The 23,838-nt window shown below is 30.5% G+C and overlaps 1 protein-coding gene across 3 annotated transcripts; it reads left to right on the top strand.

Annotated features, from left to right (window-relative positions):
* Positions 1 to 1,537: 1,537 nt before the first annotated feature.
* On the top strand, positions 1,538 to 6,551 carry LOC149481170 (uncharacterized). 3 transcript variants are annotated; one of them, XM_089705425.1, is made up of 4 exons: positions 1,538 to 1,607; positions 1,970 to 2,017; positions 5,931 to 6,088; positions 6,433 to 6,551. In XM_089705425.1, the coding sequence occupies exons 1-4, from the start codon at positions 1,553 to 1,555 to the stop codon at positions 6,487 to 6,489; spliced, it is 318 nt and encodes a 105-aa protein (XP_089561551.1). In that variant the 5' UTR covers positions 1,538 to 1,552; the 3' UTR covers positions 6,490 to 6,551. The 3 variants fall into 3 exon arrangements, with proteins under 3 accessions (XP_089561551.1, XP_089561550.1, XP_089561549.1); XM_089705424.1 differs by having other exon boundaries at positions 5,931 to 6,101; XM_089705423.1 differs by having other exon boundaries at positions 5,931 to 6,115.
* The last annotated feature ends 17,287 nt before the right edge of the window (positions 6,552 to 23,838 follow it).

Below are 23,838 nucleotides of genomic sequence, written 5' to 3'. Positions count from 1 at the left end.
AAATCACTTACTTTAAATGATCAAACATTATCGCGAGGGGACTGATTACACAATCGTAAAAGGCGACAATGATTCACCTTTTTTACAGCAAATAAAATTGTTGAATGTAATCCATTTTGTACAGGGACGTATTGAACACTTTTTATGATTTATTTATTTATATTTTGAAATGATGGGTATTCTACACAGAGAATTAATTCAGTTTAAAGGAGAACAATGGTGTGTAAAAATGTATGAGTATAAATTAATAGTATTTTATTGTGGTTGTTGTATACGTGTGTAAAATATTTATTTTATATCGTAATGATACTGAAAAACTGTTTACGTCTCCTCAAAAATTTTAGCTCTTTGCACGAACATATCGAATAAACATGTTAAAAAAATCTCTAAGAATCTATAAAAATTAAGTATAGGGTTACATTGAGTTGTACCAAGAGGATTGGACATTAACGAATATTTTTTTCTAAAATCAGCGTCTTTTTGGTGTTTTTCCAATTCCCTTTTTGCACGCCCTAACTAAACATGGTCCTTTACCCAATAGACCCTTTTAAATAAACTCTAAGGGATATATAAATAGTTAATAATATTTGATCAAATTACATCATACATTTCCGGGAATACGACTTGAAGTCATGAAATTAATTGTACCACGTACCCTCTAGCAACAAAAACATATATATAAACTCAGTAAACACCATTATCCTTTGCCCAAAAACCTCATATTTACACATCATTAGTTCAAAGGCAACGTGTGACAGTGCAAACAATAAACACCTTTAAGGAAACTAGTCGTTTGTCGTTGTTTAGTTACTAGTTGCTACACTACGTTTCTTTATTATAAATCATTTTGCACATTGAAGTGTTAAACAAACTCGATTTCGAATATTTGGGTGAATACATAAAAGACTTCTTTCTTTCTTGGAATAAAATTTGATCGTTCGTTAGAAGGTTCTTGTTTAAATTTACAGATCGCTGACAATTTACAGATTTTTTACTTCAAAAGAACATTTAGCCTTGTAACAAATGCTAAAAATACATTTATACTTTTGTTTTACTTCTACTCTACTTATATTTATATAAAAAAAATATCAGTCAAGTGTTTAATAATGACATTAATGTTAAAAAGGAGTCGTGCAATTTCTAATTTTTGAATTCGCCTGAGGGCCAATCACATTATCGGATTATTATGGCCAGTCCCGCATTATACTATTAATTTTTTAGCTATTAATTTGTAAGCAAACATTTTTATTGTTTTATCCATTGTCTTAAACACGCTTTTTCATACATTTTCTGTATTTTTTAAGGACTATGTTTACTATTACGTTTTTTGACTATTCGAGTATTTAAAAACCTTTTGGTAATCTACTTTATATGGGTTTTCCTGTCTCTTTTTTATGTTAAACATATTCTATTTAAAATAGAACCAAAGCGTGTAAAATGTTGTGTAATTATAGAGAAATTATGGGTATTTTTCTTATCTTTAAGATGGTATCCGGTATAGGTGTATATAAAACGGTTGAATTTTATGTACAAAGTAAAAGAAAAAAGGAAAATGAAGGTGCTAGTGGCTTCACTCGTGTGTTTATTAATTATTTCTGTGCAATCAGGTACGTTTAATTGAAGCTTTGCATACTTATTTTGTGATTTTCTCTTTATCTTTGCAAATATTAAAAAAAAAACTGGTAACAAAAAAAAATATTTATGAAGGGCCGACCCACTATGAAGTTCATAGATTTTTATGTAGTTTATCGGTATTTTTTTCGTTAGAGGAAGTGGTGGTCTCCTAAACGTATAAACATATTATATATTAACACAAATATATTTTGTGCTACAATTTTGTTGACTCTCTACAAATTATGTAAAGAAACTTCATATAATATTAGAAATAAGAAAAACAAAGATTTAATAGAGTTGATATGAATTAAATATGGTTGGCGTCTTGTCATTCTTTAGTAAAACATTATTTCAGTAATTGGGTTTTCATTCAATGGAACATTTGATCCTGGATTTTCTATTGGTAAGAAGTTACTAAATTAAATTTATGTTTTGTAATAAAAAATAATTGTTTGTACTTACAAACTTCTATTTACTCTGTATTTTGTCCTATGTGTAAATGTGTAAATAATTTTTGTGGTATCTAATCACAGTAGATATAATTATAAAGCCTACCATGATTTGTTCTTTCTTTTAGTCTTAGAAAAAATAATATTTTGGTTTAGCTAAATTATTAAGGTAATGTTTTAACCTACAAATACAATTATCTTACAATGATGATACATAAGAATTAAAATAATCATTGGCCTTCACGGAACCTGATAAGTACATTTTTATTTTTAACATGGACAATGGACATTCTTTAAATATAAAGAATCTTATAGTAATATTTCCTATTCAGGCATATTAAATCATCATAATTTTCTCTTTTAAACATCGTTGACATACACATAGCTGTGTAAACAATGATGCTTTGTGTCTATGATTGTTCCCTAAAACTTAATTAAGAAGACAATGTACAGATATTATGCCTGGCATACGATACCTTAATGAAATCTTGGAGATATCTAACTATATCTATGTATGAAGTATTTGTATAGGGTAAATGATGTCAAGATGTCCACGTGAATGGTAAAAGAGCGAAAAAGTACGTACTAACTACGAAGTATAAGAATAATAGTTTTGTGTCTTAATGAGAATCTAGGTCTCTTGAATCAATATTTTTGTGTGTGCTATTGATTCACGAAAGTTTAGTCTAGTTGCAATCAAGTTATTAACACACCCAAAACTCTAAAATGATTGCGTATTGCGTAACTACAAGCTTGAGAAAATATTTCTGATGATCAGTTTTATACACTATAACTACATAATATAAACTTGTAGAGTGGTGCATAATCTACACTAATATTTAAAAGCGGACGAGTTTGTTTGTTTATTTTCTTTTTGATTTGGATATTCCACGTAACGAGATCGCGCTAAGATAAGAGCGGAGCAGCAATGAAAAATTGTTGCTTAAGCAGGAAAAATATTTTATATTAACTACCTACATACTAGGAATTATCTTATTGTGCAGTTTAAAATACAATACACTTTATAAATACAGAAAAAAGGGAAAAACAGTGTGTAGGTATAATAATAAAACTCTATCAATTACCAGTACTTTAACCTCAACAAACGATTTTGACGTGTTGGTTTCCTTTTTTGTGTCTATAAAATAGTTAAAAATGTTAAAAACAAATAAGTTATTCTAGTAATACGAGCAAAATAATATTCACATTTTTTAAATATTATAATCTTAAGATTATAATTTGGTATGAAGATAATTTGATATTATTAAAAATACTCTCATATTTAATTATAATGTCTTAATTCTTATGAATTGTAAGATGTAAGATGATAGGTTTATATGAAATATTTTTTTATTAATTTCGTAAAATATCTCATTAAAGATCGTTGAAATAAATTAATATTATGTTGTTACTAGGCTGAACTGTTCTAGGTAGTTTAAAGTGACCGTGTATTACCTAATACCTTTATTTATTTGAAACTTTTTTCTTTCTTTGTTTAGGTATTATAACAACTCTAGATCACTAGATAATGTAATATTTGTATACTTAGATACTTTGTTGTTAGGAAGTGAAATCTAATGCTAGCTAGACCACTTTATTAAAAGCTAGAGAGTGTCTAGTCTACTAACACTAATATAAGCTCTTTTGAGATATAACTAAATGAATAGATAGTCAGAGAGCTCATTATGCTCGAGACATTATTAGGTAGATTTTGTTTAATTAATTTTTAGCAAATGTAGACACGTGGGTACATTATAAGAGACTGATTGTGTTCATTTTTTGAATTTTGACCTATTTCTATAGCTGGAATATAGAGTCAAAACAGAAATATTATTAACGTTTATGAATGTGTAAAAATTTGCTGTTAATAGATATTATCTATCATAAAGAGCAGATTTTAATGATACGTTTTATTTTACAATTTGAATAGATTACACAGACATTCTTATCCACTTATATTACAATATTATAGTACACACTTACGCCTGTCTCTTGAATCTTCAATATCATTCTGGCGAATTCAGAAATCAATTCTGCTATAAAATTCTCAATTAATTAACCCAGAATTTTGTTGTCAAGTATTTCGTTTCAACATCATTTCTAAAAATTCCTCGTAACATATTAAAATTTATATTATAATAAAATCTACGTAGTCTCTTAAACTATAATTGCGAACGACGCAAGACGGAGCCATCTCAGCTGTGTTGATGATACTTGAAACGGAATTAAATTGCTATTACACTCATGCCAGCTACATGAACCAAAATATAGTTTGAAAATGAACATAATATTCTTATATTGCGAATGTTATTTACGTTATTCATTACATTTATTGGGTATTAACAATGTATTTACATGCCGAAGTTGTAACAAAGCTAATTTTGTCATCATTTTCGGTTGGGAAAAGACAAGAATAAACAGAAGGAGGACACGTTATTCGTGATATATTTCAGGTATTTACACTCCGAAGTTAAATGGTAAATACAAAGCTAATTTTGTCATTATTTTCGATCAGTAAAAGACAGGAATAAACATGGCAAATGCTTCTACATGGAAAATCTCCAGTAATGGAGTGCGACTAAATAATTTTGTTACGTATGCCCATCCATCTTTTGTTGCTAGAATCAGGGACTTGAGACTTCGCCTGAACTACCACTATTGGCTTGCACATTATAAGTAAGATTTTGGAGAACAAGGGGCGTATTCCCAGTATTGAGATCAAATTCAATTGAATTCGATTCGATAGAACATTGAATTGGTACTATTGAAAACTAAGACAGCGCACGATCGTGCTGTGGTTCAAAATGAAATCGAAAATTTGTATCAACTTCGTTAATACCCTTCGGTTGGGATATTTGCTATATTATAAAACTTAAAATGTTGGCAACGTAAAAAATAAAGATAAAGATTGAATCAAAAATTTCTTTAAATGCGTTAAATTGAAAACAAAATCAAGATAGAATCAATGTTGGAGGCTTCTGTAATATTTTTTTTACTTACTAGGTTTTCATCCGCTGTTAAGCTCGTTAATTTCATGAAGAACCGTCGTTTCCCATACATAATACCTACTCTAATAAATCAATAAATATCCTATTTAACATTCTTATGAAATTTCCCTGTGGTAAGCTTATCTATTTCTGTACTACTTCGTCGAAATAAGTTTTACAAAGAACTATTTAAGTGTTTCATGATTATTGAGGGTCGTAAAACACACACACACCGTGAAAACGATCTAAACATTTAAAGTAAATACCTAATGTCGTTTATTACAAACACGGAACTCGATATTTTGCGTGTCAATACCCACTTGACCCCTTTTTAAATTTTTACTTTTTGCTGCGACAAATACAATTTTTATACGTACATAATATCAAAGTAAATAACATTTAATCCTATTGATATTTCTTAATTTGGAAATAAAATATACATTTTGTAATAGAATTTTGTTAAAAAACTGCGTCAGAAACTGAAACAATAACTGGTATGACTAAGAATCAGAGCGCCCGAACTTTTATTGATTACTAGCAGTCCGCCCCGGCTTCGCCCGTGGTACATATTTACGTTTTCTCTACGTAAGAACCATCCTCGTACTTCAAGGAATATAATAAAAAAAGAATTAACGAAATCGGTGCAGCCGTTCTCAAGTTATGCGCTTACCAACACATTTTGGGATTCATTTTTATATATAAGAAAGATTTACTTACATAGCGATTATTAAATACCTGGAAAACTATTTATATTTTGAAAGAAATAACATTCTCGAGAGAAATAGTTTGATAAAAGAGGCGATTCCAATATTATTTTACACATAACAATTCTTAATAGTTTCACTACTAGCTCATAGATGGCGCTAAAATCAAATTTCAGGAGGCGCCAGGAAACACGATTCCCGCGTTAAGGAAAAGGAACAAACTGGTGAGGTGGACTGGCCGAATCCGGACAACATAAATAATTTCTCCGTGCCTGACAGTTTCACAAATGGTACTGATGCAGATGACGTACAAAATGACGTCACTGATCATGCAGTAAGTAAGGCGTGTAGGTGTTCTGGGGTAGGTTTGAATGTTACTAACTTTTTTTAATATACTACAATTTTGTTGTGACTAAGACTACTTTGATAAAATAAAATAAAATATATTAACTTAGGTCCATTTAATATTTGCGTGGAACATTTCTAAAATTCAGTAAATAACAGTTTCATTAAAAATATTTTCACTTGTGATTCACCACTAAAACAACATTTTTCTATTTATCTAACAATAATTAATAACATATTTTTGTATAAAAAATAAGGGAAAATCAAACTTTTTTGTTAAACATTAGACCATAGTCATAATATTGCTACAAAATTAACTTTCTTCAATTTCAGGGCAAATCAGCGCACGGACGAAACTCGAAAAGTCACAACAAACACAGTCATCACTAAATGGCTAATATTAATGTAAATTTTTATTCAACTCACATAATTATAAAGTAAACAGTGCCTATTTTTGTTTGTTTTATTTATAGAATTGCCTGTACCGATAGTAACAGGTGGTAACAGTATAGGTTCCAAGTATCTTAAGTTTGAATATTGTAGTTAGAACTTCTGAGATTTAACAGCGAGATTGTGTTTGCAAATCTCGGAAGGAGCTAATTGATTTGATAGATAATTCAAGAAAGCTACTGGATAAAAATAGAAAAGAAAAACCTCTCAGCTAAATAAATCTTCTTATATATAAAAATGAATCGCAAAATGTGTTGGTAAGCGCATAACTCGAGAACGGCTGAACCGATTTCGATAATTCTTTTTTTATTATATTCCTTGAAGTACGAGGATGGTTTTTATGTAGAGAAAACGTAAATATGTACCACGGGCGAAGCCGGGGCGGACCGCTAGTGTGTTATAATTTCATGGGGTTTATCACCAGTAAAAGCAGTGAGAAATTTCGAATACGAATACCTAACGCCTAAAAGTGATATTTTAATTAATTTAAAGAAAGGAAATATCTTAATTATGTCGTAACAAAGAATGCAAATATAGAAACAAGAACTAATTTACAAAGGCCAAAGACTTTGGTAGAAACAATTGTTATTAGATGATTTCTTTTAATTTAAAATATAGGTACAAAGAGTTAGTATGCCCTCTTTCACACCTTTACGTCTCCAAGGAATTAAAGCGTGTCGGTTAAAGAATATACAAAATAATAAGTACAGGTAGTAACTACGACAATATGGATTTAAGTTGTAAAAGGTTTTGGCGCCAAAAGCTCTTAGACAAGAAAAGGCGCCAGGACTTAGGATGCTGGCGACAGATTGCTTTATGAATTATCCTTCTCTATGTATAAATCTACTTTTGAGCACTTTAGCTGAATAAAAGGAATATTACGGTAAGTGGATGAGAAGCGTTGCTTTAATTTAGGAAATTGAATTTGCATAGCTTCATTAGGATGACACGCGGGGCAACCAATATTTTTTCTTAATTTAATAATTCAATACAGATAATATTGTCCTTCTATAACAGCTAAAAATTATTTATAACAAAGTCTCATAAATAATCCATTTCTTCTATCTTTTCTCACAGCTTCGAAATACCTTTTCCATTACCTTATAAATTTCCCACGTACGCTTACGCACACTTCCGTATTACATTGAAAGGCAGTGATCCTGTCACATTGCATTGCCAACCATTTTGAGGATATTCCATTGAAAAGTTACATTTGGGGTTGCATTTTTTAGAGGACGCAATTTTATTTTTTTGATGTGTAGGGGGGTTCAGTGTGAAGCTATCACCAAGTTTGTGGGGTCGCCACCCTTGTCCCACGGCCGCCATCTTGAAAATTGCGGTTGATATGGTTTTTACGATATATCTCTTTAACTATTTATTTGATAAAAAAAATTGTTAACATTGTTTGTTGCAAATTAAATTCTCTACAACTTTGGTCCAGTAACTTTTTGTCGTAGAACTATAAATAAAAAAGTTATAAGCGAAAATGTTCAGAAATTAGAGATATTTATATTTTTCAATAAAACTTTTTTTTATCATTTTACGAAGAAATGATATCAGACCATTATTGTAGATTGTTTTTTGAGGAACAACTTTTATATACAACATTTTGTCATTAAGTAAATAGCTAAGATTTTACAGCGCTCCGAAGTGAGTACTATTTTTCAGTACTCTTAACTATACAGTATACATATATTAAGTGTGTACTAATAATAATTTGTCATCAGTAATTGTTTTTAATATTTTTAATTATGAATAATTAATTTTGCAATATTATTAATAATTAATTATTGACTGAACTGACTTGAAGTCTGGAAGCGCGTTTTTTTTACGTCGAAAAGCAGGGCTGAAATGTTCTGCAGTGTGCTTCCATTGTTCTGGAGTCTGGGAAAAGAGCCAATAGCCATTATATGTATAGTTAGGAGTACTGAAAAATAGTACTCACTTCAGAGCGCTGTAAAACCTTAGCTATTGACGTAATGAAAAAATGTTGTATATAAAAGTTGTTTGTCGAAAAACAATCTACAAAAATGGTCTGATATCATTTCTTCGTAAAATGATAAAAAAAGTTTTATTGAAAAATATAAAAAGCTCTAATTTCTGAACGTTTTCGCTTATAACCTTTTTATTTATAGTTCTACGACAAAAAGTTACTAGACAAAAGTTATAGAAAATTTAATTTGCAACAAATAATGCTAACAATTTTTTATAACAGATAAATAGTTTAAGAGATATATCATAAAAACCATTTCAACCGCTATTTTCAAGATGGCGGCCGTGGGACAAGGGTGGCAACCCCACAAACTTGGTTTTAGCTACTCACTGACCCCCCCTACACATCAAAAACATAAAATAGCGTCCTCTAAAAAATGCAAGGTTAGGCCTAAAAAATGTAACATTTCAATGGAGTAGGAGCGTGGAGGTGACATTAGGGCCACGTGTCTTCAAATTTCGGATACGAAACACACAGGGTGGTAAATATGTTGCTTTTATTATGTGAATTTCCATTGGAATAGTTTTTCGGGGAAGTTGTTTCTGTTTTGCGGTGATATGAATTTTGTAAAACCGAACCTGGTGTTTCATTAACTTAGAGAATTCAATAGAAAAATCGTGGATATTTCACTTGATGTTGGTAATAATTAAATTGAATTTTCAATTTATATCCCACTTTCCAAATCACCAATGTTTCAATCGGTGATGGAAAACACCAAACAACTGGCAATATGGCTTATGCAGTATGCGCATAATAGGATTAAATATAGGCGAACGATGACGTTCTTTGTATTAATAATAATAATCTACTACAGTAAGCTGATCTGATAAGTAAAGAAATGTATCGTGCGCGCCAAATTTCCGATAAAAAGAAGAAGGTATTTCATACGAGATTTATTTGATTAATTATATCGGTTAGAATCGAATCATTATTTAAGTGGAATGGGTTTCACGAACATATCATAATAATGAAATGTAGCTCCCAGATTGATCAATGCGAAGTAAGAAATAAATTATTAAGAACACAGAATAAGAAATAAATTATTATTTCATGCTATCAGTTTATAATATAAAATATGTACCCTCAATAATTAAACGAGTCAGCATAAATAATCATATTAAATTTATTTACCTCGGCAAGAGCGGGGTAATTTATCTTTAATTTTGAGGAGAAATATTATCATTCCCGTGAACTTATCTGATCAAAGGGTTAATTTGTATTTTGGCATTCAGAGCGTTTCTGTAGACAATAAGTAAATTGAGACCAATTAAGTTTTGTGTATTTAATAAGGTACAACAATTTCTGTAACAATTCATCATAGTACCGTGTTTATTAATGAAACTTAGTTATTTGAAGAACATTGCTAATAACGAACTTTTGTTCAAATTAAATTATCGGTTGTGGAGCACGAATATTTCAGGAATTCAATTGACGCATTTAATTATATTTGGACATTTATTCGGTGGATAAATGTAAACAAGAAAATAGTTTTCCTTGTTCTGTTGCTCTATATTTTATTGTTATAACAAAAATTGGCTTCATTGTGTAAGACAGTTGAATGAAACCTAATCATGATCGTGAAGCTTTTCTCATTGGCAAGATATTGTGAGTTTCTTATGTAAAAATTTACTGGAGATAATATGGAATGGATATGCTTAAAACTACTGTTTCATATTATTGATCTTAACCTAGATCACTGAGTGCTCTCTCAATAAATAAAGGATAAGGAAAACCTCTTTCTTTGAGGTTTCTTAAACGTGCGTTGCGATTCAAAAGGCAGTCTAGTTTTACAGCCTTTGTTATAGACAAGTCTATTGTGAAAAGGAAACCTAACCAGGGCGCAGCGCTAGTTTATTTCTAATAACTTCTTTATTGTTAAGAGCATTGCATTATTTTCATTTGGTCATCGTAAAATATAAAAGATTTTATAAGAATCGTGAAATAAAGGAAACGAAATAGTTTTTCAATTTTTTTAATTCCTTACACTATTGATTTTTATAAAAAAGCACATTAACATTATTGAATGTCCACGCTATTCGCTTTCTTCTGCCTTCTTAGTAGTAGTGGTGGTTGTAGGGGTCGTAGTAGTAGGTAGTGTAGGAGGGGGAGGAGGACTCCAACACGCCGGATCCAAGCCTTTGCAAATTAAGCAAATAATCTGAAAAAAAAAATCATATATCATTAACAAGGCAGGGTGAAGATCGCTTGAATCAGCAAACGTTTTCTTGGAACAACGCGTTATTGCAATTATGAGTTTTAAATCAAACAACCTAAAATATATTTTTAAATTTTAATAGGAGTTGTTCCGAACTCGCGCTGTTCATACTAATTTGAGTAGTCTTCATGTTTTCACGGTACAGATTTGCGTAAAACAGACCTATGATGCCCGGAAAAATATTCAAGCGTACAACATACTTATCTAGCGTGTTATATTATAACCTTTGTGGAAAATTTTATAGCTTAGGCCTTAGATAATAAGCTGTTTCTGCATGGAAGTAAGTATAACAATAATTTGGAAAATCCAAAAGTGCACGCCTCATAATTTTTTTTTAATAAATATTTATTAATTATTATTTTTGTTTATTTAATAACAATTAAACCACATCGAATCAGACCCTAAAAAATGAAAGGGTTCTATTCCTGAGCATACTCAAGCGTAAGAGAAAAAAAAAGACTCGATTAGTAAAGTATTTCGGTCGCTATCGTGTTAACAAGAAAATGGATCCGCACATACAGACACACGGACGTCCAAGACAGAACTTTTTTAAACTGTTTTTTAACTAGTTTAAATAACAAAAATGACATCAAAAATATCATGAACGTTAAAAATAGTGTTTTTTCTTAATATGTGTGTGTATGTATTATCTTACAAGTGCAATGTATGATACATAAAGACATTTTAAGTTTGAAAAATCAGATGTTTTGCGCGAAGTGACAGTAGTACCCACCTCAACGCTTCGCTTATGAGGCGTGCAATATCTGTCCATATATACCTACTATTGAGTACCTACTGCGAGTTGACCAAGTTATGAAGATTTATAAGCTTGAGAATTATATTTGATGATACATAAAGATAAGTTTATGTTTATTTCTCGATAAAATGTCCATACTTCAAACGCAGCTGTATGTTGTATTCATAAATGTGCCCTAGCGAAAGTGTCAGAGCATCTCGTAACTTACAAATGTGGGTTTGTTTTATGTCCGCAAATAAAAGTAACTAGAAAAAAGGTAAAGAAGCCATTCGTGAAGGGATAGTGGTACACGTAAGGGCCGTAAAGGGACGAATATGTGACCTGTAGAGAGTTATGGACGAAATGAAGTTCACTTACACCTAGACCTTAAGAATTGGGTTTTAGTACGTTTTACTTTTATCAGATATGGAGGGATATCGGCTTGGCTTCCCGCACGTAAACTTTGATGATTTAAATGAAAATAGTGCAGTGTATCTATTTTATTATCTTTCAATTTAGTCTGCAAAATCTCTGAAAGTATGTATTCAGGCAGTAACTTTTTGTGGTTCATTTATAGATAAGCCAATTTGACATGAAGCAGCGCTATCTAATATTTATGAGATTATGGTGAACAATAGGCAAAAAACTGGATACATTTTAATATGATTTACAAGGATTAACTTTATTACACAGTAAATTAAATAATATTCCTCTTGCTTTCTTATCTAGCGTAAGTGATAAACATATTTCCTAACTGCACTGACTGCAGTTTTCTACACGACCTGTCGTAATTGAATTTTAATGCACATAGTTTAGTTTCCCAAACGACGTTCAAGGGAGCCACTAAGCTAACTTAGGCAAAGCGGGTAATAAATAAAGTTTGTTGCTACTGTTTTGTGCTTAAATGGATTCTTGGGAATAGAGCGGGCAAGTGGTGTTCGAACATAGGTAAGGTAACTTGCTAAATTATTGACTTGCTTATATTATAGTGCGATGTAGGTCGTGATTTAGTGTTAGATATTATATTAAATTAATATTTATTCATAATAAGACAATAATCTTTGGTAGTTCGAAGAAGCCTCATTTTTATTAGACAGAGAATTAATTTTCCTATTAAGTCAATTTAAATAAAAATATTAATTTCAATATTCGTTTGTATCCTTGTAAGTAAGAGTAAAAAAATTGTTAAACTATTACTTGATTTTCGTAAGCACGTACTTAGTTTTTTCCATACCTATACTGATATTTAAAATACACAAGCAAATATTATACAGGTTATACAATAAGCCATTCATAATACCTATTGTATTATATAAAGATCGTACAAATACAAACTTTTTATGTCATCAAAAAACCTATATACGAACCTATTTCGATATGCCCTAAATTTTACAATGACGTCAATATTCAGAACCTTTTCTTGTGAACAGCACAATTGTCTTCGTGTGGAGACCCTATTCTCTTTTAAAAGCTTGTCAGAAGTATTAATGGCTCCATTAACTACACACTGAACTCAGCACACTGAGACTTTATAGCAGGTAATTATTTAACCGGATACGGTATTGATATCTTGTAGTACCTATAGTTAAACTGTGTTTTACATCACTACATACTTACATAGTATAAAAACAATGTAATTTATTTTATATATCTGTCTCTATGTATGCTTAGATCTTTAAAAATGGGCAACCTATTTTGATGGGATTTCTTTTTATAGATAAAGAAGACAAAGGGGTGGAAAACTCGTGAAAGAAATAAAAACGAAAATTGAACAAATTTCCGCACTAAAATACTTTTATTTTCAATAAATTTTTATAACGATATGAATCTATACATATATTATAACTACTACCTACAGTCCAAGTGATTTTTTTATTTTTTTAATTTAACAATAGAATTATTCACAATATACTATGAAATAAGATAGATCAATCAAAGTTGTAACAAACTTAGCCGACCTAGATCTGACAAGGGTCGCGTTTATAATTGTGCTGACCTAGTAACAATTAGCTCTGTTATACAATAATTGACAAAACTACCTTATTTTACAATTCAATTTAATTATTATACGTCTATGATTTTGTTTCCACATTTATTTCATAAATTACATTACTCTAATAAGTAAATATACTTGAATTAATGTTGTAATTAGTAATCTAAATACTATACTTACCTAAAAAACTGAACTGAACGCAGATAATTGAAGATAGGTACCTATTCGTAATAAATTAAATTTATACTTTAAGCTAATTTTGTTAGAAGCTTTATTACATATTCAATGAATTTAAAGTGCACATCATAAAGTTCTCTCTTCTGCCATAAAAGCAAAACCAATCAAACACTTCGAATAAAACATAAAATTTTGGAACAATTACATTACAAAAAATAAAACTATAATGGAATTAGTTTTAAAATCAATATGAGTACTAAAACACACAAGTATACTAATTATTAAATTAATTTGCGATACGTGCCTTTTTATTCACTTGGAGAAGAGTTGAACTGGCGCATAATTTTTCAATACCAAACGGTGCAGCCGCTCTTGCATCCCCGACATCTGTGGGTTCAATTAATAAATTTATTTATTGTAACAAAACACAAAATTTAACACTTATTTCTTACATAATTTCACGATGTGCAACCTGACGATATTTGTTACAGCGCTCACAGTGGCATAAAAAACCGTTTGTTATTCGCAAGGCAGAGAAAAGATGTGCCTACATAAACCAGTACCTTATCTATTTTTTTAATTGTAGATAGGGAAGCCAAGATGTGGTCTAAGATGGTACGCGCTTCCCTAGTATGTACTACTCTATATATTCATGACGTACAAACACAGAGAAGAATAATTAATTATTATAAAACAAACACTAGATGAACATATTATTTTCTCAGTCACTGACCGCATACAATCTATAACATTTGTATGCTGGTGGAATTGCGTATTATTTCGTATTTGCTGTTGTGCATTTAAATTTGTTTAGATCAGCGTTTATTTTGTGATTGTTATTAGATTTATATTTATATTTATTCATCAAATTATCAACATTATTTGGGTGGAAAATAGACTTAATAAGTTAATTTTTGTACTAATATCTATTTTAATAAACGTTTCATAAATAATGTTTTTTGATGTTTTATTTACTTAATTGTATAATTTATTTCTATAATGTGGTTATGACTAAAGTAAGCAAAAAAAAAAAATGCATACGCTTGAGCTTCTTTAAACTACTTAATTATAAAAGGGTTATAAAAAAGTGAATCCTGATAAAGAACAGCCGATAACAAAGCGTTAATAAAATTAAGACAGCTGCTTGCTTTTCAACAAGCTCGGAAGTCCATGATTGATTGTTCTGTTCCACTTTGCTTAATTTATTACACTCATTTGGTATTAATAGTTTTATTTCCTCAATGACTAAATTACATACGCGTTATTATAAAGACATATTTTATTGAATGTGTTATCTAAATCTGTTAAGAAATGATGTATATTGTATACGCTTTATCTCTTGTAACTACTAATGAAATACCTACCTAATAAATTATCAGTCTGAAAAAGTTAACTCATAAAAATTATAGTCTGGTTTATTTCTAAGATATTTACTTTAAAGTATTATAAATTCATGTAAATAGAGGATTGAGTGAAATCTACAATTACACATAATACATTTGTATAAAAGAATACCTATAGTCGCGTTTAATTATTTTTACGAGAAGAAACCAGTCCGTAACGAGTAAAACCAACAACAAAGATCTTTCATGTATTCCAGCACTTCATTTAAAATTGCAACCCAGTTCTTCAAAGCATAAAAGACACGTGTTCTATGCCAGTTAATTAAATTAAAAACTAACCTTTCATGCATTCGCATTGTGAAACCAAAAACACTGTAGAAATGCAGAGAATGAGTGAAAATCTGCATAAAGGAGCCATTTTGACGCACGGTATAGATGTAATGAACAACCCTCTCGACCTATACTTGACAAGCGTTTTATACTAAACGTGAGTCGAATGTGGATGTGACTGAATTTGCTAGAAAATTCCATTGCCACAATAATGTGTTGTTACAATAATTGTAAAGAGCGATATGTTATTACATTATGGTTGTATATTATCATGAAAAAATAATAAATTAATACCTATGTTAAAAAACTCGCTTCTTATTGGATCATGAAATTATTTTCTCATCCCAGCTCTTTGATAAGTGTTTAAGTTTCGAATTAAATCTGTTCGTTTGAACTGGGCCAAAATCGAGTCTTAATAAGAAATTGTATTTGTTCAGGTGAAATTTTATTAATGGACAAACAATTTTTAAAAGTTCATACTTATGAATTCAAACATACTGCAAATAAAACATTGATATGAGAGAGGAAGAGTTTAACTGTAGTTGAAGTTGAGTGCATAAAATGTATTTTGAAGGATCTTATTTATTATATCTTATATTATTTTACGAGCTTATTATATGTATACATATTACTATAGTAATGGTAGATAAACTAAGTAATAACATTTGCATATAAAGTAATAAACCTAAAAAAATACATCTACCCGCATTTTACCATCTTAGTAGGCTTATTATAGACCAAACACATATTTATTGAAAAAGTAAGTTAATGATTAAAAATCTTATGTAATCCATAATAATCTTTTGTGTAACAAAAGGCACATCATATCTCGGAAATTCCTGAAAGTTCGTTACTTCTCTTTATCTTTATCGTTGCTTTTAAAGCGGCTGTAAATTATACAACTCATACGGGTCCTACATTCACCATTTTGTTTGATCTATAAACAACATTCAACAATTTAAACATAATAATAATATACAAAATGATTATAATAATACTAACTGTGGTCTATGTTTTGACCTCCATTGCTATGGTCTATAATAGCCTTCCTTAAATCTCAATAGACTATCTGACTGTGAAATATTTTACTAATCGGACCCGTGGTTCCTGAGATTAGCGCCTTCAACAAACAAACTCTTCAACTTTATAATATTAGTATAGATTAGATTTAATAAATAATTTTCCTTACATTTAAACTCATACGACCACGCATCGGATTTAGAACTTCTATTTATATAACAACAAGAAATACTTAATTACATATTCATAATAACCCAGCTACATCCTTAATTAAAGCATAATACAGAGTATACGATGCAAATTGAAGAGACGATTACAGCGAAGACATGTTCTTATATTGCATTCAGTATCTACGTAGAAGCCTGTGTATCTTCGTAATAGTACTTCCTTTACATTGAATATTTATTAGTACCATTTTTATAGTATTTAGTTTGGAGATATTTTTATGATGGCAATTTCGTCTTAACATCTTCAGAGAAATTAGATACCTACCTAATGGTTATTTACCCGACTGCCAAAGAAGGAGGGTAATGTTTTTCGAGTGTATGTAAGTATGTATGTATGTCTTTTCCTTTGTGACCACCTGTAGCCTAAACGGCTTGATGGGTTTTGATGTATGAGGTATCGTTAGATTTGTCTTGATTACGGGAGTGTCATAGGATACATTTTATCCTAAAAGTCCCACGGGATAAAGACATAATAATATTTTTTCTAAATTTCCCTTTATTTAGTGTGCAGTCGGGTATTTTGTTTTTTTAATAATAATCTTGTTTATCATTTACTATCGAAATGTAATGGAAATGAAAAAACGTCACTAATATAACGTAAAAATATTGTTGAACGAAGTTCTATAGTTACATTGCTAACAATATAATTTAACTTAAAACATCCTACTTTTCGTTTTTTATTCCTCGTTTTTAAACTCATAATAGTACCTATAGATAGAGCTATTTTTATATTCTACTTATTATTAAAGATAATATCATACTATATATATCATGTACAATTTTTCATTAAATTCCTGAAAACGCAATCAAATTGATCGGAGGTCAAAAACAAAGAAACAGCACATAATCGATTCAAGTCGATATTCCAAGTGAAAAGGCATGTATTGCAGCCATCGAAAATCTGTGATCAAGTGCTTTGTCCATACTCCTGATTCCCTCCTTGCTTCGGTTTCAAAGAATAAATACGTCAATGTGAGGAATATACATATTATATATACATTTAGCATTAGGTAAGAGAGTCTGAACCTTTTATAATTGTTACCTTTACTTACGATTTGGGACAAGAATTAGGTCGATGGATGGAGCAATTAGTGAAAAGTCAATGATAACACTCAAAAATGCTTTGTAAGAAAAGTATTAGCGGACAGATAATATCATGTCAAAATTGGGAATTTCGCAATTACGGAAAACATAAGGTTTTCTATCTTCTTTGAACTTTGAAATATCTTTCAAAGTACATCAAGTTATGATATAACCGAAAACTTGTTAATACGTTTTTTTATACTACGCAATGTGCATTTTTTTTAGCTCTGTACTTCTCAAATGTGATTTCAGATGTTCTAAACTTAATTATTTTTCCTACATTGTTAACCCGAAACAAATAAATGAGCAATCGACAATCCCAGCATCTATACATTTCCAGGCAGCTCAAGAAAATGAATCAATACGCAATACCAAGGTAAGCGATTGTTACAAAGGGTCTACACAATCTGGTCATCGTTTTACGATCACAAAGCGCATTCTACAACTTGTCACGAAACTAATGGTTCGGAATGCTATTTATATTTTATAGCCGAGAAATTACTGAGGTACGAGGATTCCTTTTTAAAATATTCAGTCGACCTCCTTCGTTTCGCAATTTTTCATTTTACGTGCCGATGATGTTTGAGTGGTTCTTGTAATGAAGTTAAGTCGTTACCAAGTACGTAGTCATAGCTAGCAAATTTTATTTTTAATTAATTACATACATTTAATATAATTTGTTACTATCTACCTACTACATACTTAAACGTAATTCGAGGGTTTTTTTTCTTAAACTTTGTAAATATTTTATTTCTCATTGAATTCATAATAACTTCTTAATCAGTCAATAATTTTTATTCTATAATTAAATCACAACATTCGGAATAAAGCAATCAACATAAACATAATTGAAGACTAGTTAAATTTGTGAAGTGAGCTTTAATAATAGTTTTGTTTGGATTACTTCCAAGTAGCAGAAATAATATCTGTTTTGTTGTGATGTTTATTAAACAAATTAGCTCTACCAAACACAATACTCTTAATGTTTACAAATTTACTGTGTAGTTGACATATAATTAAAATAAATGTAATTGTAACTGTTGTCTGCGAGTGAAAAATTTCATCAAATAAGAATATTTTACTTTAAATAGACAATAATAGGATTAAGAAAACCACAGTTAACTTTATGTAGTATAGAATAATTTTTAAGGCAGATTTAAAAATTTTAACTAGATTTCCACCGGCCGCAGCGGCTTCGCCCGCATTTTCAAAGAAAAGCCCGCATAGTTCTTGTTTCTGAGGGATTTAAAAGTAACCTATGTCATATTCTGGGTCTTCATCTTCCTAGATAGCAAATTTCATTGTAATCGATTCTATAGTTTTACGTGAAAGAATAACCATCTATACTTACAAATTTTCGAGTTTATAATATTGGTCTAATATATTCTAATATACATATATTATGAAGGCGAAAGTTTGTAAGGATGTATGGATGTATGGATGTATGGATGTATGGATGTTTGTTACTCTTTCACGTAAAAACTACTGAACCGATTACAATGAAATTTAGCACACATATAGAGGGTAACTTGGATTAACACATAGGATAGTTTTTATCCCGGAAATCCCACGGGAACGGGAACTATGCGGGTTTTCCTTTGCAAACGCGGGCGAAGCCGCGGGTGGAAATCTAGTAGGATATAACTATCGCACAAGAAGAAAAGAGCCTTGTTGTCGAACTATAGTGGCATGTTAGTCTAAAGTATAGAGATTACAATATAATTTTTGAATTTCCCAAGCTATAACTATTTATTATGCAAATGACATACACGAGTAAATCTATGTAGCTATTCGGTCTAGTATATCGATTCTCGGATAGAACTTCCTGTAGATAAGAGTATGGTGACAATGGTCGAACTGGAGTTGCCGCATCCTACTATTTCCTGCTTATCAGAATACTGACACTGAATATAATACGTAATAGATAGTTTTATAGAAACATATTTACTAATAAATACTTTTATTTTAGTTTTTTATTGTGTTTGATTTTACGCGAGTATATCTAGATAAGCTTGAGTTTCCCCGCGACCACGCTCGCTGTAAATTATGCGAAACATCGGATTAATTATTAAAAAGATTAAATCGTGTTTAAAATCCGTTAAAGTCTTTAATTTTCTAAATCTTTATTAATTTGTAAAATTACAAAAAAACGTGGAATTGGGCTACTTTAAAATAAATATAGATATTTAATCCGGGGGCGCCGGTTGTTATATATTATTGTCAACACTCGAAGGCTAGTCGTAAATATAAAGGAATATTGAAAGAAAATTATTTCGTTTGTCGATATAAAATTAATTTAATTTAAACTAAGAAATATTAAGTCTCTCTGTTCAAATGACTGTAATATTTTCGCCTATTAATTTGTAAAGTAATATACCTAGTTAGTACAGCTGTTATTTTAGGGGGTTGACCTAGCCAATTCGATTTTCCGAGACTACATTTGACTACACTAAATTTGACTGCACTAATAAGGTTTATAATATTTAAAATGTTACGTAAGTCATCTAAAAGAACGTGTCCATTCTTTGAGACGTTAAGGTATAAGAAAATGAACGATAGGCAAGTTGTTAAAGTTCTGATTGATGACTGTATAAAGAGTTCTAACAATTGCACTTTGGCCTTCAGAACCGCGAGGAAAGAACTGGTTGAATACAGTTTTCTTAGCTTTCCCAACTTAGAGGAAAAGAAGAATAATGTGATTTGTTACGGCGTTAAGTGATTTTTAGGTTATAGTCAATTTATCTTTGGGTTTAAAAAATGATTAAACTAATTTATATTATTAAGCTGAAGAGTTTGTTTGTTTGTTTGAACGCGCTAATCTCAGGTTCTACAACCGGTTTGATTTGAAAAATTTCTTCGGTGTTAGATAGCCCATTTATCGAGGAAAGCTACAGGCTATAAAATCATCACGCTAAGACCAACTGGAGTGGAGCATGTTAATGACCTAGCCTTATTTTAGAAGACGGCTATAGTCATACGAAGCAAATGTGGGAAGTTTAATAAAGGCTAAATTGTTTTGTATGGGGCAGGTAATAAAACACAAAAAGTCCTGATAAAATTCAATTCACAACTACCATCTCTACAATTACTACACTAAAGTAGTTACTAGTTGGTCCTATAAATAAACTACTGTATGCATTACGGAATAGATAAGCGTTTTCGGACACGAACAAGTTTTACTAACCCAGTTTGTCTTAGCAGTTTTTGAACCCAATTCTCCCTAATAAGAAGTAACGTATTAGGACAGCCTCAATTCGATTGTCCAACTTTTTATGTCTAAGCTGAGTGCCTCTTAACAAAGATTGAATTGGCGAATGTTGTACTTGTGTATATTTATCTTATGTTAGCGATTGCTTATCGTGTATCTATAGTGCGTTTGTTCTGTTTTTCAATTGTTTTCTTAATATTACGTAGCCCTTTGGAAACGAAGTGCACTGAAGATGTTATTTTGTTACTTTCTGCTTTATGTATGGAGTATAGATGTAGAAAGGAAAATATTTGCGGATATTTTCATTTTATATTTACGGATTTAAATACGATTTATTTATTCAATTTTGAAAATGGTACAACACGACACGTCACGAGTGATGACAAAAGTTTTATTTGTGAATCTAATGCATTATTAGTGGTTGATTAATTTCAATTATGTAGCATGAAAACACAAAAATTAATTCACGTGACTGAAGTTGCGTGCAAACAGCTAATTATTAAATATGATTTACTTTACTATTATATTTTGGCACATTCAACATTGAATTATAATCTATACAAAAATCCTATTGTGAAAAAAATTGGATAAGATTATTGGGCCCTAAATTTCAATAGAATAACGATTCACGTTCCGCCGTCTTAAATAAATTGACCTAGTCAATGTGACCCTCTGCGGATTAGTCGACTTAAAATAATTCAACTCGTTTTGTACGTAATATATCGAAATTGTATTAGAGCATTTTTAATAGTATGTTAAAGGCGCAAAAATTCTTAAGTTGGTCAAGATTCGTCAGTCGTTTTAAGAACCTCTCTAGTTTTATTTTTGTGATGTGTATGTTAAAATTATGTTGCCAGTGTCTTTATAATGTAAGAATTAACAAAAAATTTAATGCATTAGCAAAAAAAAACGGTCTTCGCAAAGAGTATTAATACCTTAAAACATTATCTGTTTACTGTTATTTAATAATTAATATGCTAAATCTTTAGCTGGTAGTAATTTGGCAACATATTTAGTCATTAGCTTGTCACTTCGTCATGTGGCTAACAAGAGCAGAAGTGATTTATGGCTGTAGTTAAATAGGACGTGACGGGGTGTGGTTTCTTTACTAATACAGAGGGTTGAGGAGTTTAGTAATTTTATTATGTTCAGCGATAATGTTCTCTTCCGTGCGTGTTTTGTGTTGAAAATTTTAAATTAGGATCGAGTTTGTTGTATAAAATGATGTTTATTCAATTTAAAGTGGCATTAGAATTCTAAATATAGGATGTACTAGCTGTGCCCGCGACTTCGTCCGCGTGGAATAGTGACTGCATAGTAGTTACTACTTAACACACAATTATTGAGTAAACACGTCTTGAAACACGTACTATCATAATTATACAACTAAATTATAAGTACTTACAGATTATTATAAAGTTAAGAAATAAAATAAATAATAACACAAAAGAACTGTTAGTAAAATTTATTACTAAACTGAGCTATAAAACTTAGGTACAGAAGAGTTCAAAATTTCCAGGATGTGGTTATTCTCCCGCTCCCATATTCCTTCTACTTTCACAGACTTTCAACTTTTCCCTTTCACCCCTAGTAAATGGCAGAACCGATTTTGATCTAAATTCTAAACCATGTCTAATCATACCTATATATTATGTACATGTCATATCCTTTCGTTTGGTACTCCATTTGGATTATTTATCCCCACTATCACCCCTAAGGTGCCCTATATGTAATAAACAGATTAACCAATTTTGATAAAACATGACTAATTGTAATTCACACGTCATTTGATATGCCGCTTGATTATATTATTTGACCACATTCGATTATTCATTCCCACTTTTACCGCTATAAATCAATAAATGGATGAACCGATTTTGATTAAATATACCTCATCATACTTCTCACGTCAGGTCATGCCCTTTCATTTGATATGCCACTTGGGTATATTATTTGACAACTTTTATTCCCACTTTTATACCTATATCCAATAAATGGATGAACCAATTTTGATAAAATATGTCTTATTGTACTTTACACGTCATGTCTTTCATTAGATAAGTCACTTGAGTATATTTGATAAAATTTATTTATTTATTCCCACTTTTACCCCTATATCAAATAAATGGATGAACCGATTTTGATAACATTGGACTACTTAATTGTTTCTGACAGGTCGTCTTTTTTCATTTGATATATCACTTGGGTATAACAGACAGCATTCGTTTTTCTCATTCCCACTTTTGCCCTACATATAATTAATGGTTGAAGGATCGATTTTGATTAAATATGCCTCATTATACTTTTCACGTCAGGTCATGCCCTTTCATTTGATATGCCACTTGGGTATATCCGACAACTTTTATTCCCACTTTTATACCTACATATTATATCCAATAAATGGATGAACCAATTTTGATAAAATATTATGTCTTATTGTACTTTACACGTCATGTCTTTCATTAGATACGTCACTTGAGTATATTTGATAAAATTTATTTATTTATTCCCACTTTAACCCCTATATCAAATAAATTGATGAACCGATTTTGATATAATTTGACTTGTTGTTACTGACAGGTCGTCTTTTTTCATTTGATATATCAGTTGGGTATAACCTACATTAACAACTAACATTCGTTTTTTTCATTCCCACTTACCCCTATGTAATATAATAAACAACTAATGTAACAAAAAAACGCATCTAATTCGTAGGTATTACCCGTTAGCGAGCTACGGTGGCACAGACAGACACGCAATACACACATAGCGGACATAACACCCCTCTTTTTGCGTCGGGGGTTAAAAATATAATACCTACGACATAATTTCAAAGACCTTTTATATAGAAAATTTACCTAGAAGTAACCATTATGCTATTTGTGCAGGTTAGACTTATGAGCAAAAATCTAAATAAAGGTCCTTTGACCCCCCCTACTACCCCCTCAGCATAACCACCCCCCC

This window comes from Colias philodice, chromosome 17, assembly GCF_061535455.1.
Source record: "Colias philodice isolate Cphi_HAF_F1 chromosome 17, ilColPhil1 Martin Lab GWU primary, whole genome shotgun sequence".
NCBI lineage: Eukaryota > Metazoa > Arthropoda > Insecta > Lepidoptera > Pieridae > Colias > Colias philodice.
The sequence above is the reverse complement of the archived record's forward strand: the minus strand, read 5'-3'. Positions and strand labels throughout refer to the sequence as shown.